Below are 21,686 nucleotides of genomic sequence, written 5' to 3' on the forward strand. Positions count from 1 at the left end.
TCAGAGCCCACGTCAGATTCCGAAGCCGCGTTCTCACTATCTGTGGCATATCGATGCGCTGTTAAGGCTGCGACTTTCTTTTTCGCAAACTGCGGTCTTTTCGGCGTAGAATCCTCCTGCTTCCATGCGCCTTCTGTCTGGCGGGGCTGGCCACGTTCTTGTTGGCCACCACGTCCCCGTCCGCCTCCTCCTCCACCGGTCTTCGGGGCCGATGAGTCCTGAAAGGAACGAGGAGAGCGTTGATCAGAAACCTGAAATCGATCAGGTGATTTAATCATCGCACGATCGCGCAAATCATAAACTTTCTCAGCCGGCGCAGGGACCTGTGACGCAGGATATGATTCCTGAGTTTGCAGTTGTTGCTTCCCCTGTTTCTGAGGCCAATTCTGTTTTTTGGACTTTGGTTGTACATCTGCCGCAGCAGATTGCACTTGTGGTTGTTTCTTCTCCTTAACCGCGAAGTACTTCAAACCCTTACTAGTGCGACCGATAGTTTTATAAGCGGCCACCACAATCTTCGCCAACTGGCGGGGCTTTTCGGCATCGGGTAACGCCGCCAGTGCATTAAAAACCTGGAAGTTCACAGCATCTCCCTTGATGTTGGAGAGTATGAGATCACTTACAATCTCAAAAGAACCACACAGGCGCATACCCAATTCAACCGCTGCCTCTGGACCGTGATCATCCTGAACACGTATTATGATCGTAGGCAGTACAGCCATAGATGGGGTGCCGAAACACCTCGCATAAACAGCCGCAAAAGTTTTACCCCAACTTTCACAGACAACATTCTATGTTTATCAGCAGGAGTAGAATTGGGAAACACGGCTTCCAGTTGGTCAAATTTCTCGGCCAGCCAAAAAGGAAAATCATCTTTATTATCAGGGCGTTGACCAAAAACCGAATTTACCATAACTGGATTGAGCCGTAAACCACCACGTTCCGTTGGAACGGCCGCACCCCCCTGGGGACCACCCGGGAGATGTCGACCTATGTACTGCACTAAAGCTCGAATCACGGAAATTGAGACTACATGTAGCCTTCGAATTTCTGCAAGGGTACAAGCCCCGTGATTCGGGTGCGGGGTAAAACCACCCAACGCAGGCCAGTTAGTACCTGGAATTGAGAGTGGACCTAACCTCGCAGCGGACAAAGAGTGGGGGAGGGCGCCATCAAACCAAACTCGATGCTGCCAATGATCAATAGGTATTTCCAGAGCCCTGTACGGTGTATACTCAGCCGGTACAGGGGAGGCCGTGTAGGAGTGGAACAAACCAGAAGTTGCGTCCACAGCCGGAAACGTAACCCAAGAGTAAAACAATTCAAAAGGGAACGCCGGATCAGCACACACCACTAAAATCACAGCCATCCCATCCACCGGGACTTGGTACGTCTGTAGATGTGTGCGCACCGCTACGCGACTATGTTGCGCAATTGCCACCGCCGCCATGATAACACTGGAATTACGGAAAAACAAAGAATACTTTGTAGCACAACTGGGTAGTAATTCAAAGAAACCGTTTTAGTAAGAATCAAGCTTGAAAAAGACCTATTACCATAAATAGGTAGGTTTCACCGACACCCCGTTTTCCGGAAACGGATGTGAAGGGGTTAAGGTTCGAACGATATACTACTCGAGTGTCATGATATAAGACCACCGAAACCGTTGGGCGCCATGTCGCAGGGTTTCTGTTCTCACACAGAACTGTGCACAGAGGATTGGAACCTCGGAGAATTAGGGTGACCCAAAACTCACCTAAGTATCCAACAAACCCCTTACCGAGCTAGCTACAGTGTCTCATTGGTAATAACAAACTCCCAATGTTTAGACAAACCAGAACATGAACTTACAGTACCTCAGGATACGTGGAACTCATGAACACTCTTTCGTTATACTATCATTACAAACCAGAACATGGAGTAAAGAAGAACACATGTGCATTTGAAATGTTTATTTACTAATGCCGTCTTCTCAGGCGCAGTATCTTAGATAATACAAGTAAACACCATGTGCCCCCCTGCATGCATCCTTTGGCCCAGAGGCAGCAGAGGGCCCCGGTGTTCTCACTGCCACACTTTTCATGGCGGGCTCACTGCCATGAAAACTGTGGTGGTGAGGAAATTCGTAATATGCTTGGCACCACCGAGGGATCACAGATCCCCAACGATTGCATCTATCCAATGGAGGACCAACTGCAAAACAGCGGTTGTCCCACCGCCATGGTGGGTTTGGCAGTACATCGGTTCTTCAAACTCATATTCAGGCACTTAAGGGTCTTTTACGATGGCGGACGCACAAATCACAAATACAGTACAAGTATAGCAGGTATTTAAAATAAACTGCTTTAAAGTTACATCTGAAAGAGTTTGTGGTATTGCTGTTGCTATCATAATTCTTGAAGTGATTTAATTGCACATGTTTTGTTACTCAAAGATGCATTATAATAAATCTAAGTTTTCATACAGGTCAGAATACATATTAGCTCCATCACACGGTTTAGAAACCAGAGACTTTGAGCAGTTGCTACACTGCTAATCCTTTGTGATTTGTACACCTGGGGGTCGATTCCGATTCAGGAAAAAAAAACGTCCGTACGATTTGTATCCGGAGCCCTCTCCGTACGAATCGTACCCGTCCGTCCGAGTCACGAAGTACGTTCCGTATTCCGTGAATCCGTCCGAATCGTTGCGATCCATACGTATTACAAGGCTGAAACCGTGAACCGTACGACTCGTACACATACCATACGACTCGTACACATGCCGTACGACCCGACGAGTACGATCCGGACCGGGGTATGAGGACGCTATTCGTACGGTCCACGTCAGGTAAGGGCGAGTCGTACGGAAAAGCACACTAACACATACACACCATACGGTCCGTACCCCCCATAATCGCATCATGGGGTGTACGAGCCATACCCCCATTGTACGATCGGTGTACGAGCCGTACCCCCATTGTACGATCAGTGTACGAGCCGTACCCCATGTACGATCGGTGTACGGCCGTACCCCCATTGTACGATCAGTGTACGAGCCGTACCCCATGTACGATCGGTGTACGAGCCGTACCCCATGTACGATCGGTGTACGAGCCGTACCCCCATTGTACGATCGGTGTACGAGCCGTACCCCATGTACGATCGGTGTACGAGCCGTACCCCATGTACGATCGATGTACGAGCCGTACACCCATCGTACAATGGAGGTACGGCTCGTACACCGATCGTACAATGGGGGTACCCGGGGGGGGCCTTCCGTACCTGTTTCGGCGCGAACTCTGCTTTTACGGCTGTTTTCAGCTCCCGTAGAAAAAGGGTCGTACGGTGCGTACCCGACACGTATCGTACTTGCTGGGTCGTAAAAACCAGCCGCGAACCATACAGATGTCGCGTACAGCAGGTTCCGAGGGAGAATCGTACGGAGATTAGAGTCGTACGGTGTCTTGTACGACTCGTACGGAGTACGGCTCCCGGTACGAATCGTACTTCGTCGTACGTACGGGACGTTTATAGGTACGATTCGTACGGGGAAAAAACGCTCCGTACGACGATTCGGAGCGCTTTTTACCGGATCGGAATCGACCCCTTTGTAAGTTACCAGTTCATTTGTTACACAATCTTGTTTGTGTTAATTATAAAACAACGGCACATACTTATTGTGGCATGTAACAAATTAGCATGAGCTGACAGTTAGCATACTCCTAAAAGATCAATTTTTTATAAGATCAGCTTGCTTTGTCTCTTTTGTTTCTCTTGTGAAAACGCTATTTATATTGTAGTCTGAAGTCATTCTGGTTATCAGTAAAGTTCATTTTACTGTTTGATTAGGGGTAGGAATCTCTAAACTTATTTTTGGTGTACATTTCTCTAAACACCCTATTTTTCGAAATCACTCTTTCTGCAAATTAATTATCTTTGAGTGGCTCTTCATGGTCTAATGTGCTGAGATAACACAATTTCCAATGGTTGCTATAGCTGTGAGATTCTCATAATGACTCAGCGATTCACAAAATGTGTAGCCTCTATTTGTGTATTAAACTCTTTGATCACTTTTTTGACAAATACAAGAAGTGTCTTCCAGCATAAGATGAAACATTGTACAATAAACGTGCCACTCAGCAGATTACTGGTCAATATGATTAATTTTACTAGTCCTGGCTCATGGTATTGTCTGTATAGCTTAATTTCAGTTTTTGACATGCGTATATTACTGTTGAAATAATTGTAAACACTGACGCCCTGTCTTTTTCTTTTTTCTCTTGTAGCTCTCTGCATCTCTAGAAAAAGCAAAAACTGAGCTAGAAAAAGAAAAGTATTCATCTGCATTACTGGTAAAATAAATGAATGCAACATCCAGATTGTGTACCTGTACTACCCAATTAAGTCTATGCTGGTTGTCCTCCTTGTTTTAAACATGTCTTAATGGTTGTTGTGTTCTGATACTTCTTTAAACCATTAAAAAGGATTAAACTAAACAAATAAATATAGTTCCATCTAGAGAGGAGGGAAACTATTTGTTGTCCAGTATTGGATCTTTCATAGATGTACATGCTTGAAGCATTCCCCTTTATCAAAATGGGAGTCCCACTGTAACATTAGAAAGCAGTACAATGTTAAATATTACCTAATAAGGCTATACAGGTACATGCATCAAAGGATTTAGGAATCGCAAACGGTGCGATCCGCAGAAATCGGCCGTTTGCGATTCCTAAATCGCTTTTTGGGATGCATCATCTATTTCAATAGAAATCGCTATTTATTGCGACTTCTTAAAATGCGATTGCATTTAAGGAATCGACATTTTGCGATTCCTTAAATGCAATGCATGAATGTTTAAAGAATTGCGATTTCTTAATTAGAGGGAGCAAATTAACACGAGGTTGGACCTCGTGTTAAATTGCGAAAAATTACAAAAATGCACAAAAATGCATTTTTGAAACCTTCATGTTACACACACATGTCCTTGGGACATGTGTGTGTGTAACTTGTACTTACAAATACATTTCAGGGGTGCAGGGGGGGGTCCTTTGGACCCCGCTGCACCCTTGAAATGCAAGGAAAGGCTCTGGCACTCTAGCTGGGATTTTAAGAATAAAGAGGCCCACAAACTCCTTGTCAAGAGATACAAGGCCGAGATTGTGCGGGCCAAACAAGATTACTTTGTTTCCCTGACAACCTCGCTGTCCTCTCCGAAGGAGCTTTTCACCATTGTTGACTCGTTAGTCACTCTACAATCCCCTGATCCTGTGATCCCTTCGCAGGATTTATGTGATAAGATTGCCTTATTCTTCCACACTAAAATATCTGATATTCATCTAGCTCTTGAGAAGCAAAGAGCTTGTATCAGTGTGCCCACCACCCTGGTCTTGCTGAATATACCTGTCCTCGACGCCCCCCCTTTGGACATCTTGGATTCTTTTCCACCTCTAGAATTGCAGGATCTTGAAGTACTGCTTAAAAGGATCAAATCTGGTTCCCCTTTGGACACTTGCCCTTTGAAAGTCATCAAGCAGTGTGGGGAGTCCCTCCTACCACCTTTGCTAGAAATTATGAACCTAGCAATAAGAGATGGTGTCTTCCCCTCGGAATGGAAGAAAGCAGTTGTAAAACCTCTGCTAAAGAAGGCCTCCCTGGATCCGGAAGTCCTGAAAAACTTCCGACCAATTTCGCTGCTTCCCGCCCCTGCGAAGATGCTTGAGATACATCTAAATAAGCATCTCGCCGCTTTCGTAGAAAGCTCGGGCTGCCTTGACTCTTCTCAGCATGGATTCAGGAGGGAACATAGCACTGAGTCGGCCCTCACTGTCGTGCTTGATAACATCCGCTCGACAGTGGATAGAGGCCAGACCACCCTCCTGGTCCTGCTAGACCTAACTGCGGCCTTTGACACCCTCTCTCCCTCAGTTCTTTCATCTCGTCTGAGGGATGTGGGGGTGAGGGACGCAGCTCTGGATCTTTTAACTTCCTTCCTCACTGGGAGGGAACAGAGAGTCAAGATGGGCGAGTTTCTATCTCCATCCCAGTCTGTGCTATGTGGGGTCCCACAAGGGTCGGCTCTTAGTCCGACCTTATTTAACATCTATGTGACCCCACTGGCCAGACTTATAAGAACTTTCGGGATGGAGGTAGTTTCCTATGCTGACGACACCCAAATACTCGTCTCTCTCTCCCATTCAGATGTGCAGACCGCCTCCAAATTTAGATCATGTATGGAGGCGGTTGGTCACTGGATGATACAGAACTCCCTTAAACTGAATGGGGAGAAGACTGAGGTGATGGTGTTTGGTGGGAACGAAAACATCTGGTCTTCGAGTTGGTGGCCTGACTCACTTGGAGTGTGTCCCTCCCCCACTATATCCGCAAAGAATCTTGGGGTGATGGTGGATCCTGCCTTGGATATGAGCAGACAGGTGAATAGGACCATCTCCACCTGTTGGGGCCTTATCCATACCCTGCGAAGGATCAGAAAATATCTTTCGGCGCAGTCCAGAAAACAAATAGCTGTCGCGCTCATCAGTTCTCGTCTGGACTACTGCAATGCGCTGTATGCGGGGCTAAATAAGACCCTCCTGCAGCGCTTGCAAGTAGTCCAGAATGCCGCGGCCAGATTTGTTCTGGATGCTCCAAGTCGCTCATCGGACACTCTGGCCAGAAAAACGTTGCACTGGCTCCCGGTAGAGCATCGAGTACGCTTCAAGGTCCTGTGCATGACATATAGGGCTATTGCGAGAAACTGTGTCTCTGGAGTAGGCTCTATCATCTCCCCCTACATCCCGGGAAGGAATCTGCGTTCCTCCGGGAAATTGCTTTTGTCAGTCCCTCGGGTGCGAAGAGCAAGATGGGGTGGTAGGGCCTTTTCCACTCTAGCTCCTAAATGGTGGAACAATCTTCCCCTGGATCTAAGGTCCTTACCCTCCCTGCAGACTTTCCGCGGTGCCTTAAAAACTCACCTTTTTCTGAAAGCCTATGTGTAAAGATGCCTGATTCAGATTTTCGATATTATTGTTAGGCGCCTTGATACCTGCGGGTTATTGTTTTTGCGCAATATAAATTTTCTATCAATATAAATTTTCTATCATCATTAACAAATTGCGTTTCGCTAAAAGAAAATCGCAATTTGTAAATGCCTTCCCATTGATTCCTATCGGCCTTTTGGCCCATAGGAATCAATGGAAAGGTTTTCCTTAATTGCGATTAGCAAATTGTGAATCGCAATTAAGGAAAAATACCGATTCGCAAATATTTATGCGATTTTTTGATGCATAGGCATTTGCGATTCCTTAAAAACCGCAATTAAGGAATCGCAAATGCCGACAATGATGCATGTGTACTGATAGTGCCTTAACTTAAGCAATATATCCCTATCTTTTAAAAGAACCAAACTCACCTAATCAAGTTTCAGCACCCTCTAAAACACTCCCCTCTGAGGTTTCCTTCCCACATGTTGTGTGAAGGGAGTCTCTCTTGAGAGCTGTGAAAATACTGAAGGATTACCAAAAGTACAGCCTGTACTATCAACAGTCTAACACCTGCTGGTGAAATCTGACTGCCTGCAATATCAGACTTGAATAAAAAGGGAATTTGTAGGCCATGTGGAGCCTGTGGGAAAAAGAGACTACATTTGGAAGACCAGCGTAAGAATTGGATATACTGTCTCTACCTATCTCAAAAGGTAAAGGATTGTAAAATATTCTGTACATTTTCCTCCAAAACCTTTAAAAGGAGATAGTTATTATGACTTCAACAGCTACAAGTCAAAGACAACAATGTGTACGAGGAAGATAATGAGGATTCTTCTACATTCTACTAATAAGGTTCAGATGAGAGAGCGGTCACAAGGTCAACTGCCCCAAGCCCCTCCAAAAAGACTGTGAAAAAGACACACCATGGGTCTTCAAAAGAGTGAAATCCATTTGACAAGCACTCCCATAAGTACAAGAAACATTAATTTTCCTCAGAAAAATCTGAAATATTATAATCTAAACCTACCACAGCACCTACTCAGGTACTGTTGAAATTCAAAATACCTTCAGCACGGTCGACGTAGAAATCGTCCATAAGCACACATTTGGCAATCTCGTCGTCAATGACATTGGCTACAATGCCAGTAACGACTGTAATTACCATCAGTTTGCCAACAACTACAGTCAGTTGATGACGGCAACAAAGCCGTTGACTGTAAAAGTTGTGACCATGACATTAAGTGTAACATCGTCAATGGCTAAACAAACAGTACCATCAATGACAAAACCTACGAGGACCTCATTGACAACATCATATACAACATCATAGATGAAATAATAAAGAGGAGTAGAAATGGAAAAACCCTCAATTTCGTTAGTTCCAGACATACATCTCCAAGTAAGATATCATCACTACCCCCTAGTTGTCTTCTTGATGAGGATGACTGAAGATGATGGTCCATTCGGTGTATCACATCGTCCATGAGAGCTACACATCAAATACCAACACAATTATGAGGAAGGAGCAGTGCTGTAATTATAAATATACACAAAATAATAGCGGATGACGGGATAGAAATTATAACAAGGGCTCACCTTTACTGGAATAGATGGCATAATACTGCTTGTCCCACTGCAGCTTCACTGAGCACCGCGGAATCTGAGCAGTAGTGCTGCATACATGTGTGTCTACTCTTCTATGTTGCTGCTCTGCAAATGTCCTGTATAGACACACCAGTGAACAAAGCTGTGGAAGTTGACACACTTGTCACAGAATGTGATCTTACGTTACTCTGCAATGGTCTTCCTACAATTTAATGACAGAGATGTATAGCTGCAGATATCCAACATGCTATGCTTTGCTTGGAAAGGGGGACACCTTTCCTAGGAGCTCTGTATGCCACTAGTAGGTGGTACGACTTATGAAACTACTTTGTTCTGTGTAGGCCTGGGCAGTAAATTCTGTTCCGCTCGTGGAATTATGGGAATTTCGCATTCCACGCGGGGGAGGGGAGAGCGACCACTTGGGCAAGGGCCTTTGCTCCCCCATTACAGTTTGCCACAGACAGTCTTTAAGCCCCCCTGGCAGGCAGATGGGGGCTGCAGCCCCCAATCTGCCCCCAGGGGGGCATAAAGCACCCTGGACACCAGGGATTCTTTTTTTATAGTCCAGGGGTGGGGGCTGCCCAGAATGGGCATGCCACTACCTCCACCCTGCCCCCCCCAAAGAAGGCAAAATACTCTCTGCCCCCCAGGAGACAGATGGGGCAATAGCCCCATATCTGCTCCTGGGGGGCACAAAGCCCACTAGGCACAAGGGATTTTTATTCTTAAATACGTAGGGGTGGGGACTGCCCAGAATGGGCATGCCAATGCCCCCAACGCCCCCCCAAAAAATGCTACAGTCTTTCAGCGCCCCTGGGAGGTAGATGGGGCAATAGCCCCTTTTCTGGCCCCCCCAGGGGCAGACAGACTACTAGGCACCAGGGATTATTTTTTCTAACATTCGGGGTGAGGGCTGCTCAGAAAATGCATGCCATTGCCCCACCCCCCTACAGTCTCTCTGCCTCCCAAGGAGGCAGATAGGGCAGTAACCCCAGATCTGCCTCCGGGGGGGGGCAGGAAGCCTCTTAGGCACCAAGGATTTATAGTTTTCGTATATGTAGGAGTTGGGGCTGCCCCCTTGGCTTAGGACGAGGCCAGAGGTACCGACGGACAGAGCGGGGCCTCTATTTCCTGAGCAGTGGCCAGGAGAGGTGAGGCTTACTCCCAACAATATTTGGGAAAGAATCCTTTAAAAATTCAGGAACCACCGACGCAGGAAGTATCCAGCGGACGGTACAGTACCCGGTATTATTTAACTTTTGATTTTTGTACGTTATTGCAGTAGTGTTTTTCAAGGTCCTGATGAAAGCCTGGTAGGGGAGACACCCCTGCATGGCAGAAACATGTTGACCACTATACCATCTAGTTTGGGCAGTCATTATTTCAGACTGTCATACACTTCTTTTTAATCTTGACACCATGAGTTATCCCCAATAAAGTTTCTCCTTACATCATGGTAGCCAGTTTTAAGTTGCACATCTGATTTTTGTTTACACTATTTTCTTCACTGCAATTTAATTTCCCACACCATCATACCCACATACAACATCTTGGGTCGGTTCCATCACTGGAGGTTTTAGAGAGTTGGAGAAATACACACAATATCATCAGGTGTGTCTCCTCATCTAGACCATGACCTATTACAATCCCAGATGATGAGGCTCCGCCACATGGGTGGGCTGATGGGATTCATCTCCTTTCTCTTACACACTTAGTGTACCTGACACATAGTCTTTTGCTTCTGTCTTATTGCTCAGTCTCCTATGTTCAGTATAGACCACTACTAGTCTTTTGTTTTGTTGCTACATGATCAATGGGGGTGCAGACTGTGTTTTGTGGTCTAAATATTTATTCCCCTTGGATCCTTCCTCATTTTTCGTGTTACATTCCCAGAATGGCCCCCATCTCAAAAACATTGCCACAGTCTTTCTGCCCCCCTGAGAGGCAGATAGGGCAATAGCCCCTTATCTGCTCCCTCGGGGGAGGAAAACCCAGTAGGCACCGGGGATACATTTGTTTCAACATTCAGGGATGGGGCTGCCCTTAATGGGGATGCCAATGTCCCCATCCCCCCCCAAAAAAATGCCACAGTCTTTCTGCCCCCCCCCATAAGGCAGATGGGGCCGTAGCTAATTATTATCATGATCCCTAACAAGAAATTATATTAGGGGATATGTTTACTTAGCTGACATTAATATTGTTGAATGTAGATTGAGGTTGGTGGTAAGGTTACACTATAAATACTAATTTTTGGTACTTGAATTTGATGATTTGAGGGATGCATTGTTTACGGTAATTACTATATTTTTGAGATACTTCAAGAAAACGTACTTGGTTCTTTATGGTGAAAGTATTACGTGTGGTTTAATGGTAAATTTAAGTTTCAAGTATTTTTTACACTTAAAGATGGCAGACTCGTTTATTTGCATGGAGAAATGATCACGTGCCCGGATATGGTGTATTTATTCTGATTCAAACATGGCGCCCATGGTGCACGCTGAACGGAGTACTTTCCGGCCCAGGATTTTTTTACCAATACTGTAAGTACATAACAGATTTGGGTGCTAAGTAAATGCGTAATTATTGCGTATAGAGTATTGACTGTGCCTCTTGAATTTTGTGCTGTTACATGGCCTGGCACTCTAATTCATGTATGTAAAGCTTAAATGTGTGCGTATACATTTTGGTTATCAGGATGATTCGATCTAGGATACGGTATGAGGGATTTTCACTGTGTCTAATTTGAGCTCATTTTCCTTTTCGGTTACAATCAAGAATGGGACTACAGAGGGGCTTATTTGGGGCGCGCTGGCTACTACTTTTGACTTCTACAATATAGGAGGTTTTTACTGTATCTAATGTGAGCGTAATTTTATTTGTGGGATAAGCCAGATTGGGTCTACCGGCATGCTTATTTAGGTGTGCAGGCCACTGCTTAGTATTTATCACACTACTAGGCGGAGAATATAGATGTATGGGACTACAAAGTATATCATGAATAGGCAATGCTTATAGAGCCATGTGCTCATACATATTTTACTGAACGGTGCTACTCTCTCCTTTTTTATATCATGGACTTGTGATTTCTTTTCTCCACACATAACAAGAGATCATCCTATTTACTTTGGATGCACCCAATGACTCTCTTTCAAGAGGCTTGAGGTGAGCGTGGTCGAACTGGGGTCAGGGGTTTTCAAACTAACTTTTGTGAACTGTGTTATATACCATAAAATGAAAAAAATGAAGAACAGAACGACCGACCAGGGTCCAGCACAACCAGAACACATGTACCATAAATAATCCAAGGTTTGGTGCAAAACACTTCCCGCAGTGTTCTGACAGCGTTATGTCAGAAGAACGCATTTCAGCGAACTGAACGGCAACACAGAGCCCAACATGCAGTGTGCAGACCCACTTGGGATTTTAATGTTTATTTGCTGTTTGAAACCAAGCAACTCACTGGAGAAAAAGCGCAAGCACTACATTAACCATCAGGCCACAGCAGCGGCCACGCACAGTGGGGCGGTGTGAAATTGTTTATATGTAGTGAGTGGACATTGCTGGTCTCACTCATCACGACCCGAACACTCCATGATGAAGTGCTTTGTGAGCACGAAACGCGTCGGAGGAGGGATTGAATTTTGCCACGGTGCTGGTTCCCTGCGATTGTCTTCGCTGAATCATTAAAGCGAGATCAAGAACTCTTCTGTGAGGTGTCCTCTTTCTACAGGCACATTTTGTGTATGGATATATATATATATATATATATATATATATATATATATATCACTCAATCATTACATTTGAAAGGCCAACAATATGAATTTTTTTTAAAACACACTTCATTCTAACATACATATCTTGAAGCAAATACCTGGTGATCAGAAAAAACAGAAATGTCAAAAATAGAGAACATATGATGAGAAGGAAAAAAGGCGAGCAGAAGAAAGCAAAAAGTAAGAAAAATAATAGTTAAAGATACAAATCGCATCATAGATCCAAATAATAATTGGAAATCTCTAAATACAAATAGAATACAAAATCCGATCCATAGGAATAGCGGACTTGTGTCCCAACCGGATTGAGGCATCAGCCCACCCTCAAAGGATACCCTGAATTTCCAAAAATAGCACAAAGGGAAGGTAGGTACATCTCACCTCCAAATATAAATAAGCCAAATCGGCGTTGAAACTAATCCAAATCAATTCAGACGATAAGATACAAAAAGCACAGTATGCTGGTTTGATTCAATATTAAATGATCTGAAAAAGAAAAATTATATAGCTGTTGTGATCATCTTATTTGGTGGCTGTACATTTCTAACCATCTACATATACAGATATATACAATGTTATGGACTAGTGCCTAACATCAACCTTCAGCGATGATAACTTTATTGATTCTGTTGCAAGACATTCTATACCCTCGGACTAGTGCCAAACGGTTTCTATATAATTTTTGTCGGACTAGTGCCAGACATCAACTCATTATTATCACAACTTTATCAGCCAATTCTGAATTTGTATTTTCACTACTTTAGGACTAGTGCCAGAATAATGTCTCTTATGTCACAATTATGATTTACATCCAGGATACGGAGATAGATTTACAAAATCACTCCATTCTGTCAAGTCATTCCGATATACTGTGGAAATTCACCCAAAGTGCATATATTCATATGAATACAAAAGTGCTCTTGTCCCAAGAAAAAAACAATGATTATCTAACTGAAGCAGGAGGAGAGTGTATGGTGACCGCTTTGTTATTAACGAGTCTCTTTCTTAACTCCTGCAAAACCAAACAAATCATAAAAAAGTGTCATTAAAAACATATAATTTAAAATCATTTTCAGACAAATCTACACAAAATCCAGATTAACTTCAACTCTATTCAGTATACATAACAGAGCATCTTAACGAATTGATGACAGTCAAGTGTTTTTCTGAGGATCAATACTGCTTCTCAGCTTAGTCTGTATATAAGTGAGTTGCTAGTTCCTCGTCAAGGTTATGTCCTCCCGGGAACTTTGTCTCTAAATCAATAATCCATTTAGATTCTCTCTTTCTGAGGGTCAACTCCCTATTGCCACCTCGCTTATTGACAGGGATATGTTCTATTGCAAAGAAACTTAACAATGAGTTATCTGAGTTATGATTATCCTGAAAATGTCTTGCAATGGGATAAAGTGGGTCGTGATTTGTGATGGCTCTGAGGTGTTCCTGTACACGTTTTTTAACAATGTACTTCGTGCTGCCCACATATCTCATTTTGCAAGGACATTCCAGGATGTATATTGCAAAGGTTGTACTGCAAGTAAGAAATTGATTGATACTTTTATTTTTGTTATGTCCTGGTACTGTAAATTCTTTTACCATTTTACTAGATTTTCATGCTCTGCAATGGCCACAGGGGTAGAAACCTTTCAGATTATGTACAATTGTACTCCTACTATCGGAGATGTCTCCTCTAACCAACTAATCTCGGAGGCTCTTTCCTCTACGGTAAGTTACAGAAGGTTTAGTTCCAATCTCCGGTCCTATGACCATATCAGTTTGTAGGATTCCCCAATTTTTCTTGAGGATACGATGTACTTTTGCAGACTTATGATTAAACGTAGTAATGATTCTTGTTACTTCAGTTTTTGTGTTCTCCTTGTCTTTTTCTTCCAGTATTGTACTGCGAGATATGTCCGCAATTTTACTGGTTGCTTTTTTCAGAACCCACTCCGGGTACCCCCTCTCCCTGAATCTTTCGAGCATCAAATTTTGTTCAGTTGCAAAAAGCTCTTCAGTACTGCAGTTTCTTTTTGCCCTCAGTAACTTCCCGTATGGAATACTCCATTTCAACACATCCGGGTGAGCACTAAGGGCATGTAGGGGACTGTTCCCTGCTGTATCCTTTCTGTGGAGACGAGTCTCCAGTCTTCCATCCTGTATCATAACAACAGTGTCCAAAAATTCTACTTGGGTTGTATTAATGCTGGAGGTAAGGTGCATGTTATATTCATTTCTATTTAGTTTTTCTATAAAATGAATAGCCTCCTGCCTCGATCCATTCCATATAATGAAAAGGTCATCGATGTACCTTAGCCAGACCCCGACACGTTCAAAGTCCGGACTAAGGTTACCATAATTTCTTATCTCCTCCTCCCATTTTCCCAAGAAAAGATTAGCTAGACTTGGTGCAAAAGAAGAACCCATTGCGGTCCCCCGCACTTGTCTATATAGATCTCCGTCAAACATAAAAATGTTATTAGTAAGACATATTTTTAGCATCTCTAAGATCATACCAGAATATTGTAGATGACACCACTCCCGTGAATTAAGATAGTGTGCACACGCTTGGATTCCCTGGTCATGTTCAATTATAGTATATAGGGAGCTTACATCAAGTGTTATTAAAAGGCTCCCATCGATCCATTGTATCTCATTCACTTTTGCAAGGAAATCTTTTGTATCCCTGATGTAGGATGGTAATGCTGATACGTAGTCTTTGAGAAAATGATCTATATATTTTGACATATTCTCATTGACATTACCTATGGATGACACTATAGGTCTGCCTGATGGGATCGCGGGGTCTTTGTGTATCTTCGGTAGAAGATAAAAAATAGCTACTTTGGGGTAATCTTTTTTTAGATAGCAAAATTCCGGCCAGGTGAGGAGCCCCTCCTCCCGCCAAAATATCAGCTTGTCCCATGTGCTAACGACACTGTTGTTGTATTCCATCGTACTACTTCTGCAGTAATAATTATCATTATTGAGCTGTTGTAATGCCTCATTCATGTATAGACTCTTCCCCCACAAAACCACATTGCCCCCTTTATCCGAGGGTCTGATTACCACATCTTTGTCCTCTGCTAAAGAAACAATAAAGTCTCTCTGTCTCTTTGTTAGATTGTACTTGGCATTCTTATTGTATTCAGTTTGATTTTTTTGTTTCCTTAATTCTTGAACAACTACATCTTGAAAGGTATCTAGCGAGTAATGTTCCATTGTCGGACAAAAAGTTGACTGAGGTCTAAAAGGCGTGCATGCAGCTCTACCTGTATTTAGTTCTTCATCTGTACAATATACAGTCATGTCTTGTGTATTGGAAGGTGTACATGTAAGTTCATCCACATGTTGAGTCAAATCTATTAATTCCCCTTGCGACCCGTCAGTCATTTCTTGGGAGTTCTCTGTTCCCACCTCCTCCTGACCTTTGTTGGCCCCAAAGAGAGTATGCCACTTTTTGAGCTTCAATTTTTGAATGAATTTAAAAATGTCTATTCTTGTGTTCGTGTAATTAAACAATTCAGTTGGGCAGAAAGTCAAGCTCAGACATAATGTTTTTTTCTCCATATCTGTTAGATTTCGTGAGGACAAATTGATAATAGTTTTATTTACCGTAGACATATCCATCATTATTTCCTTTTGTTGTAGCCTCCACGTTTGGATCCCATTGGCTATGTTCTTGTTTCTCCTTTGTCTGAGTTTGAGCCGTCTTCGCTTTGACCTGCCCTGCCTCTTGCTCTTCCTCTGCCCGACGTGCTCCTCGTGCCCTCCTCGGAGTTGTTTGTGCTACTTAGGCTTATTGTTTTATTCGTCTGAACCTTAGCACCCGAAACTCGTCTAAAAAATTAGCACGTTTTGTTATTATTTCCACACTTGACAAAGTACTCACTGTCCCTATAGAGGTTTCCGTGTCAGTGTCACTACTTCCCTCAGGTTCAGCTTGCTGTTCTTGGACTGCAGCCTCGCCTGACTGTGGTTTTTGGGTGGTCCCTTGATTGTAAAGATGGTCGTACTTTGGACTATAAGTCAAAATTCTGCCACACTCATAATCACCACAGTCCCTATGTAGGGACAAGGAAAACTACTATGGGTTCTTCTTTTGCACCAAGTCTAGCTAATCTTTTCTTGGGAAAATGGGAGGAGGAGATAAGAAACAATGGTAACCTTAGTCCGGACTTTGAACATGTCGGGGTCTGGCTAAGGTACATCGACGACCTTTGCATTATATGGAATGGATCGAGGCAGAAGGCTATTCATTTTATAGAAAAACTAAATAGAAATGAGTATACCATCCACCTTGCCTCCACCATTAATACAACCCAAGTAGAATTTTTGGACACTGTTGTTATGATACAGGATGGAAGACTGGAGACTCGTCTCCACAGAAAGGATACAGCAGGGAACAGTCTCCTACATGCCCTTAGTGCTCACCCGGATGTGTTAAAATGGAGTATTCCATACGGGGAGTTACTGAGGGCAAAAAGAAACTGCAGTACTGAAGAGCTTTTTGCAACTGAACAAAATTTGATGCTCGAAAGATTCAGGGAGAGGGGGTACCCGGAGTGGGTTCTGAAAAAAGCAACCAGTAAAATTGCAGACATATCTCGCAGTACAATACTGGAAGAAAAAGACAAGGAGAACACAAAAACTGAAGTAACAAGAATCATTACTACGTTTAATCATAAGTCTGCAAAAGTACATCGTATCCTCAAGAAAAATTGGGGAATCCTACAAACTGATATGGTCATAGGACAGGAGATTGGAACTAAACCTTCTGTAACTTACCGTAGAGGAAAGAGCCTCCGAGATTTGTTGGTTAGAGGAGACATCTCCGATAGTAAGAGTACAAATGTACATAATCTGAAAGGTTTCTACCCCTGTGGCCATTGCAGAGCATGTAAATCTAGTAAAATGGTAAAAGAATTTACAGTACCAGGACATAACAAGAATAAAAGTATCAATCAATTTCTTACTTGCAGTACAGCATTTGCAATATACATCCTGGAATGTCCTTGCAAAATGAGATATGTGGGCAGCACAAAGTGCATGGTTAAAAAACGTGTACAGGAACACCTCAGAGCCATCACAAATCACGACCCACATTATCCCATTGCAAGACATTTTCAGGATAATCATAACTCAGGTAACTCCTTGTTAAGTTCCTTTGCAATAGAACATATCCCTGTCAATAAGCGAGGTGGCAATAGGGAGTTGAGTTGACCCTCAGAAAGAGAGAATCTAAATGGATCATTGATTTAGAGACGAAGTTCCCGGGAGGACATAAGCTCGACGAGGAACTAGCAACTCACTTATATACAGACTAAGCCGAGAAGCAGTATTGATCCTCAGAAAAACACTTGACTGTCATCAATTCGTTAAGATGCTCTGTTATGTATACTGAACAGAGTTGAAGTTAATCTGGATTTTGGGTAGATTTGTCTGAAAATGATTTTAAATATATGTTTTTAATGACACTTTTTTATGCTTTGTTTGGTTTTGCAGGAGTTAAGAAAGAGACTCGTCAATAACAGGGCGGTCACCATACACTTTCCTCCTGCTTCAGTTAGATAATCGGTGTTTTTTTCTTGGGACAAGAGCACTTTTGTATTCATATGAATATATGCACTTTGGGTGAATATCCACAGTATATCGGAATGACTTGACAGAATGGAGTGATTTTGTAAATCTATCTCCGTATCCTGGATGTAAATCATAATTGTGACGTAAGAGACATTACTCTGGCACTAGTCCTAAAGTAGTGAAAATACAAATTCAGAATTGGCTGATAAAGTTGTGATAATAATGAGTTGATGTCTGGCACTAGTCCGACAAAAATTATATAGAAACCGTTTGGCACTAGTCCGAGGGTATAGAATGTCTTGCAACAGAATCAATAAAGTTATCATCGCTGAAGGTTGATGTTAGGCACTAGTCCGTAACATTGTATATATCTGTATATGTAGATGGTTACTCAAAAAAACTAATGAGGGTCAAGGGGATATTTAAAGACCTGTCTACTCACTCCCCTGGTAAACTATGGAACAACAAAAGGGTAGACTAGGTCTGAGGGTAGTGTATCACCATACCAATGACTCTGAAGCGATAGGATGTGTAGGTGTAACAATGTTGTTGGAAATTATTAAACACACACGGCTAGTATCAAGTCCCATCAGACCACCCTGGTGAGTATCACCGTGAGGAAATGCCTCTGTGTGATTAAGCTATCATGCTTTATCCTATGTATGCAGAATGTAAATTAATTCGTGCAAGTGTTTTTCTATGCGGTGACTCTGTATTCAGGCCGGTGTGTTTCGTTTATTCAATGTTGTTGTATAACAAAAAATGTTTGTGTCTATTGATAGGAAGAAGAGATGCTTCTTCCCTGCCAGTGGACGTCCAAGCATTCTAGTTCCTGGTAGATATGTATCTTTTTTATCTATTAGTAAACTTATTTAGAACTCATAGTTCAAAGTCATCACTTGTGGTTGTAGTGACAGTAGCGATCATATAAGGTCCTGAAGAAAGCTGGGGAATTTCCCCTTAGGCTGAAACATGTCGACCGATTTTTCACGACACCATAAGGTAGTTCAATTTTTTCTATCGGGTGTTTTTTTAACCATTGACACACTGACTCCAGCATGTACATTCTCTCTGGGCCAGTGTAGCCATTTTTAATTTATCACATTTCTTTTGAGCACTGCACTTCACATAGTCCACTTCATGATAAACATCATGGCTGGGTCGCTGGCATTCCCTTCCACTATAGCACTGTATGGCTAAGTGTGGTAAGGGTTGATCAGCAAGTCCCATATGACGCAAATTCCACCAGCAGGGTGGTCTGATGGGACTTGATACTAGCCGTGTGTGTTTAATAATTTCCAACAACATTGTTACACCTACACATCCTATCGCTTCAGAGTCATTGGTATGGTGATACACTACCCTCAGACCTAGTCTACCCTTTTGTTGATATGTAGATGGTTAGAAATGTACAGCCACCAAATAAGATGATCACAACAGCTATGCGGAAAAAAACGCGATGAATTTCATGATCAAAAAACATTATTATGTTTAAATGCGTTGCAAGGTTAAATGCTTCTTTTTTGATCGTTTTTCTGTTTAAAATGAATTGATTACAATGATTTTGCGTGATAACAGATTAAGAATTATTGTATCGTATCATGTATAAACAAATGAATGAAATTTAGAATGGATGTTTACCATTACAAAATGGCGCACAAATAGATGCAGAGAACAGTATTTATTTAACAAACTTATAAAGCGCGGCTGTCACCATTGCAGGCATCCTGGCGCTGATAAGGTCTGATGAGGCGGAAAGGAAAGGAACACAGGGAGTGCGAGCTTCAGGCAGTTACCTTGGGAAATAGCCAGGTTTTAATCATTTTTCTAAAAGGAAGGAGTTCAGTGATGTGTCTATTCTCAACCGGGAGGGTATTCCAAAGTATGGCAGCTGCCACTTCAAAGGATCTACCTCCAGCTCGGACCTTCCTGAATCTGGGGACCACTACCAGCTTAGCATCTGAGGATCGAAGTCGTCTGGTTGGAGAATACCAGGCAAACTTTGATTGCAAAGGGGCTGGGCCAGATCCATGGAGAGCCCTGAAGACTATGCAGAGGGCCTTGAAATATATCTTCTGTCTGACCTGGAGCCAGTGAAGTTTGCCCAGGGCGGACGGTCCATGAGATATCCTCGGAAGTCCTAAGGCCAACTTGGCCGCCGCAGATTGAACCCTCTGGAGCCTGTCCAACAAGAACCCAGGAGAGCCAAGCGGAAGGGCATTGCAATAGTCCAACCTGCTGAGGATGGTACACCTTACCACTTGGGCACGGGCATTGATAGGTAGGAGAGGCAGGACTTTCCTCAAGGATCGAAGAATGGCGAAACAGCAGGCAGACGTCTTTTGCACGTGCGTCTCCATGCTGAGCCTTTGATCCATCATGACACCAGGATTGCGGACTGATTTCACCGGCCGTACTATGGACCCACTTTCCGGGGGCCAGAAGTTGTCTGGGAATAGCCGGGAGACCTTAGTTCCGGCGCTAAAGAACACCTCCGTCTTCCCTGCATTAAATTGGAGGGAGCTGTCCTTTAGCCACCGAGACGTGGCATGCAGGCAATTGTGGAGCACCTCCACAGATGTAGATTCCTCCCCTTCTAAGGAGAGGATCAGCTGAGTGTCGTCGGCATAGTTGACAATCCTGATATTAAAGCTTTTAATAAGAGAGATCAACGGTCTGAGACACAGATTAAAAAGAATCGGGCTAATTGCCGAGCCCTGGGGTACCCCGTGTGATATTAATGAAAAGGCTGACTGAAAGGGTGGCATGGATACTGCCTGCTGCCTATCCTGCAGGAATGATTGGAACCACTGCAGCGCTGTTCCTCTCACTCCTGCCTCAGACAGCCGCCTAAGCAGAATCTTCTGATTCACCGTATCAAAGGCGGCAGACATATCAAGCAGGATCAGAAACGCTGCCTGCCTTCTGTCTGCCCGCCTTTGAAGCTCGTCCATAGCAGTGATTAAAGCTGTTTCGGTTCCGTGGGCAGGCCGGAAACCGAATTGATCCCCATCCAATAGTTGTTGACATTCCAGGTGATTAGAAAGGGTGTTACTAACCAAACGCTCGACGATCTTAGCCGGGAAGGGTAACAAGGAAATGGGCCTAAAATTTTTTGAGCAGTCTGGATCCAGGGAGGGCTTTTTTAGCAAAGGAGAGACTAGCGCCCGTTTACATTGATCTGGAACAGTACCAGTCACCAGAGACTGGTTACATATAAGATGGAGTGAGGGGAATAATTCTTCCTCAAATTCCTTCCAAATTTTAGGAGGTACAGGATCCAGAGGAGACCCAGAGGAAATCCCTTTGGCTAGCTTTGTAAAGGCCTCATATGTCAGGGGCGGGAACTCACATAAGAAATCTGTTGTGGTCATGACTGGGCCAGTCGCCCCTGCCATGAAAGGCCCCAATCCTGTGTCAGAGGACGGAGCACAATCTGGAGTATTCAAGTCCTTAAGGATAAGGTCAATTTTATCCTTAAAGAATACAGCAAGATTGTCGCATAAGTCTTGGGAAGGGACAATAGCATTTCTGGAGCACTCAGGATTAGTAACACTGTTCAGTATGTTAAAAAAGCTCCTAGAGTTGTTGGTGGAATTGCAAATCACAGAAGAGTAGTGCCCTGCCTTAGATTTGTTAATCTGATTCTTATAGATTATGACCTTATTTTTCCACATCTCCTTAGAAGTTTTATTGTAGTCCCATCTCCATCTTCTCTCCGCTTGTTTACATCCCAGTTTTAGGTTTCTTAGATTGTCATT

General features: G+C 43.3%; 1 protein-coding gene across 8 annotated transcripts in view; it reads left to right on the forward strand.

The window, feature by feature from the left end:
* Positions 1–21,686, forward strand: part of C10H10orf67 (chromosome 10 C10orf67 homolog) — a 2,166,521-nt gene that overhangs the window by 1,095,882 nt on the left and 1,048,953 nt on the right. For all 8 annotated transcript variants that reach the window (XM_078664370.1, XM_078664376.1, XM_078664375.1 and 5 more), the window contains one exon: positions 4,268–4,333. In XM_078664370.1, coding sequence (XP_078520496.1) covers positions 4,268–4,333 — 66 coding nt within the window. The remainder of the gene's footprint in view (positions 1–4,267; positions 4,334–21,686) is intronic.

Source organism: Lissotriton helveticus, chromosome 10 (genome assembly GCF_964261635.1).
Source record: "Lissotriton helveticus chromosome 10, aLisHel1.1, whole genome shotgun sequence".
In the NCBI taxonomy this organism is placed as follows: Eukaryota; Metazoa; Chordata; class Amphibia; order Caudata; family Salamandridae; genus Lissotriton; species Lissotriton helveticus.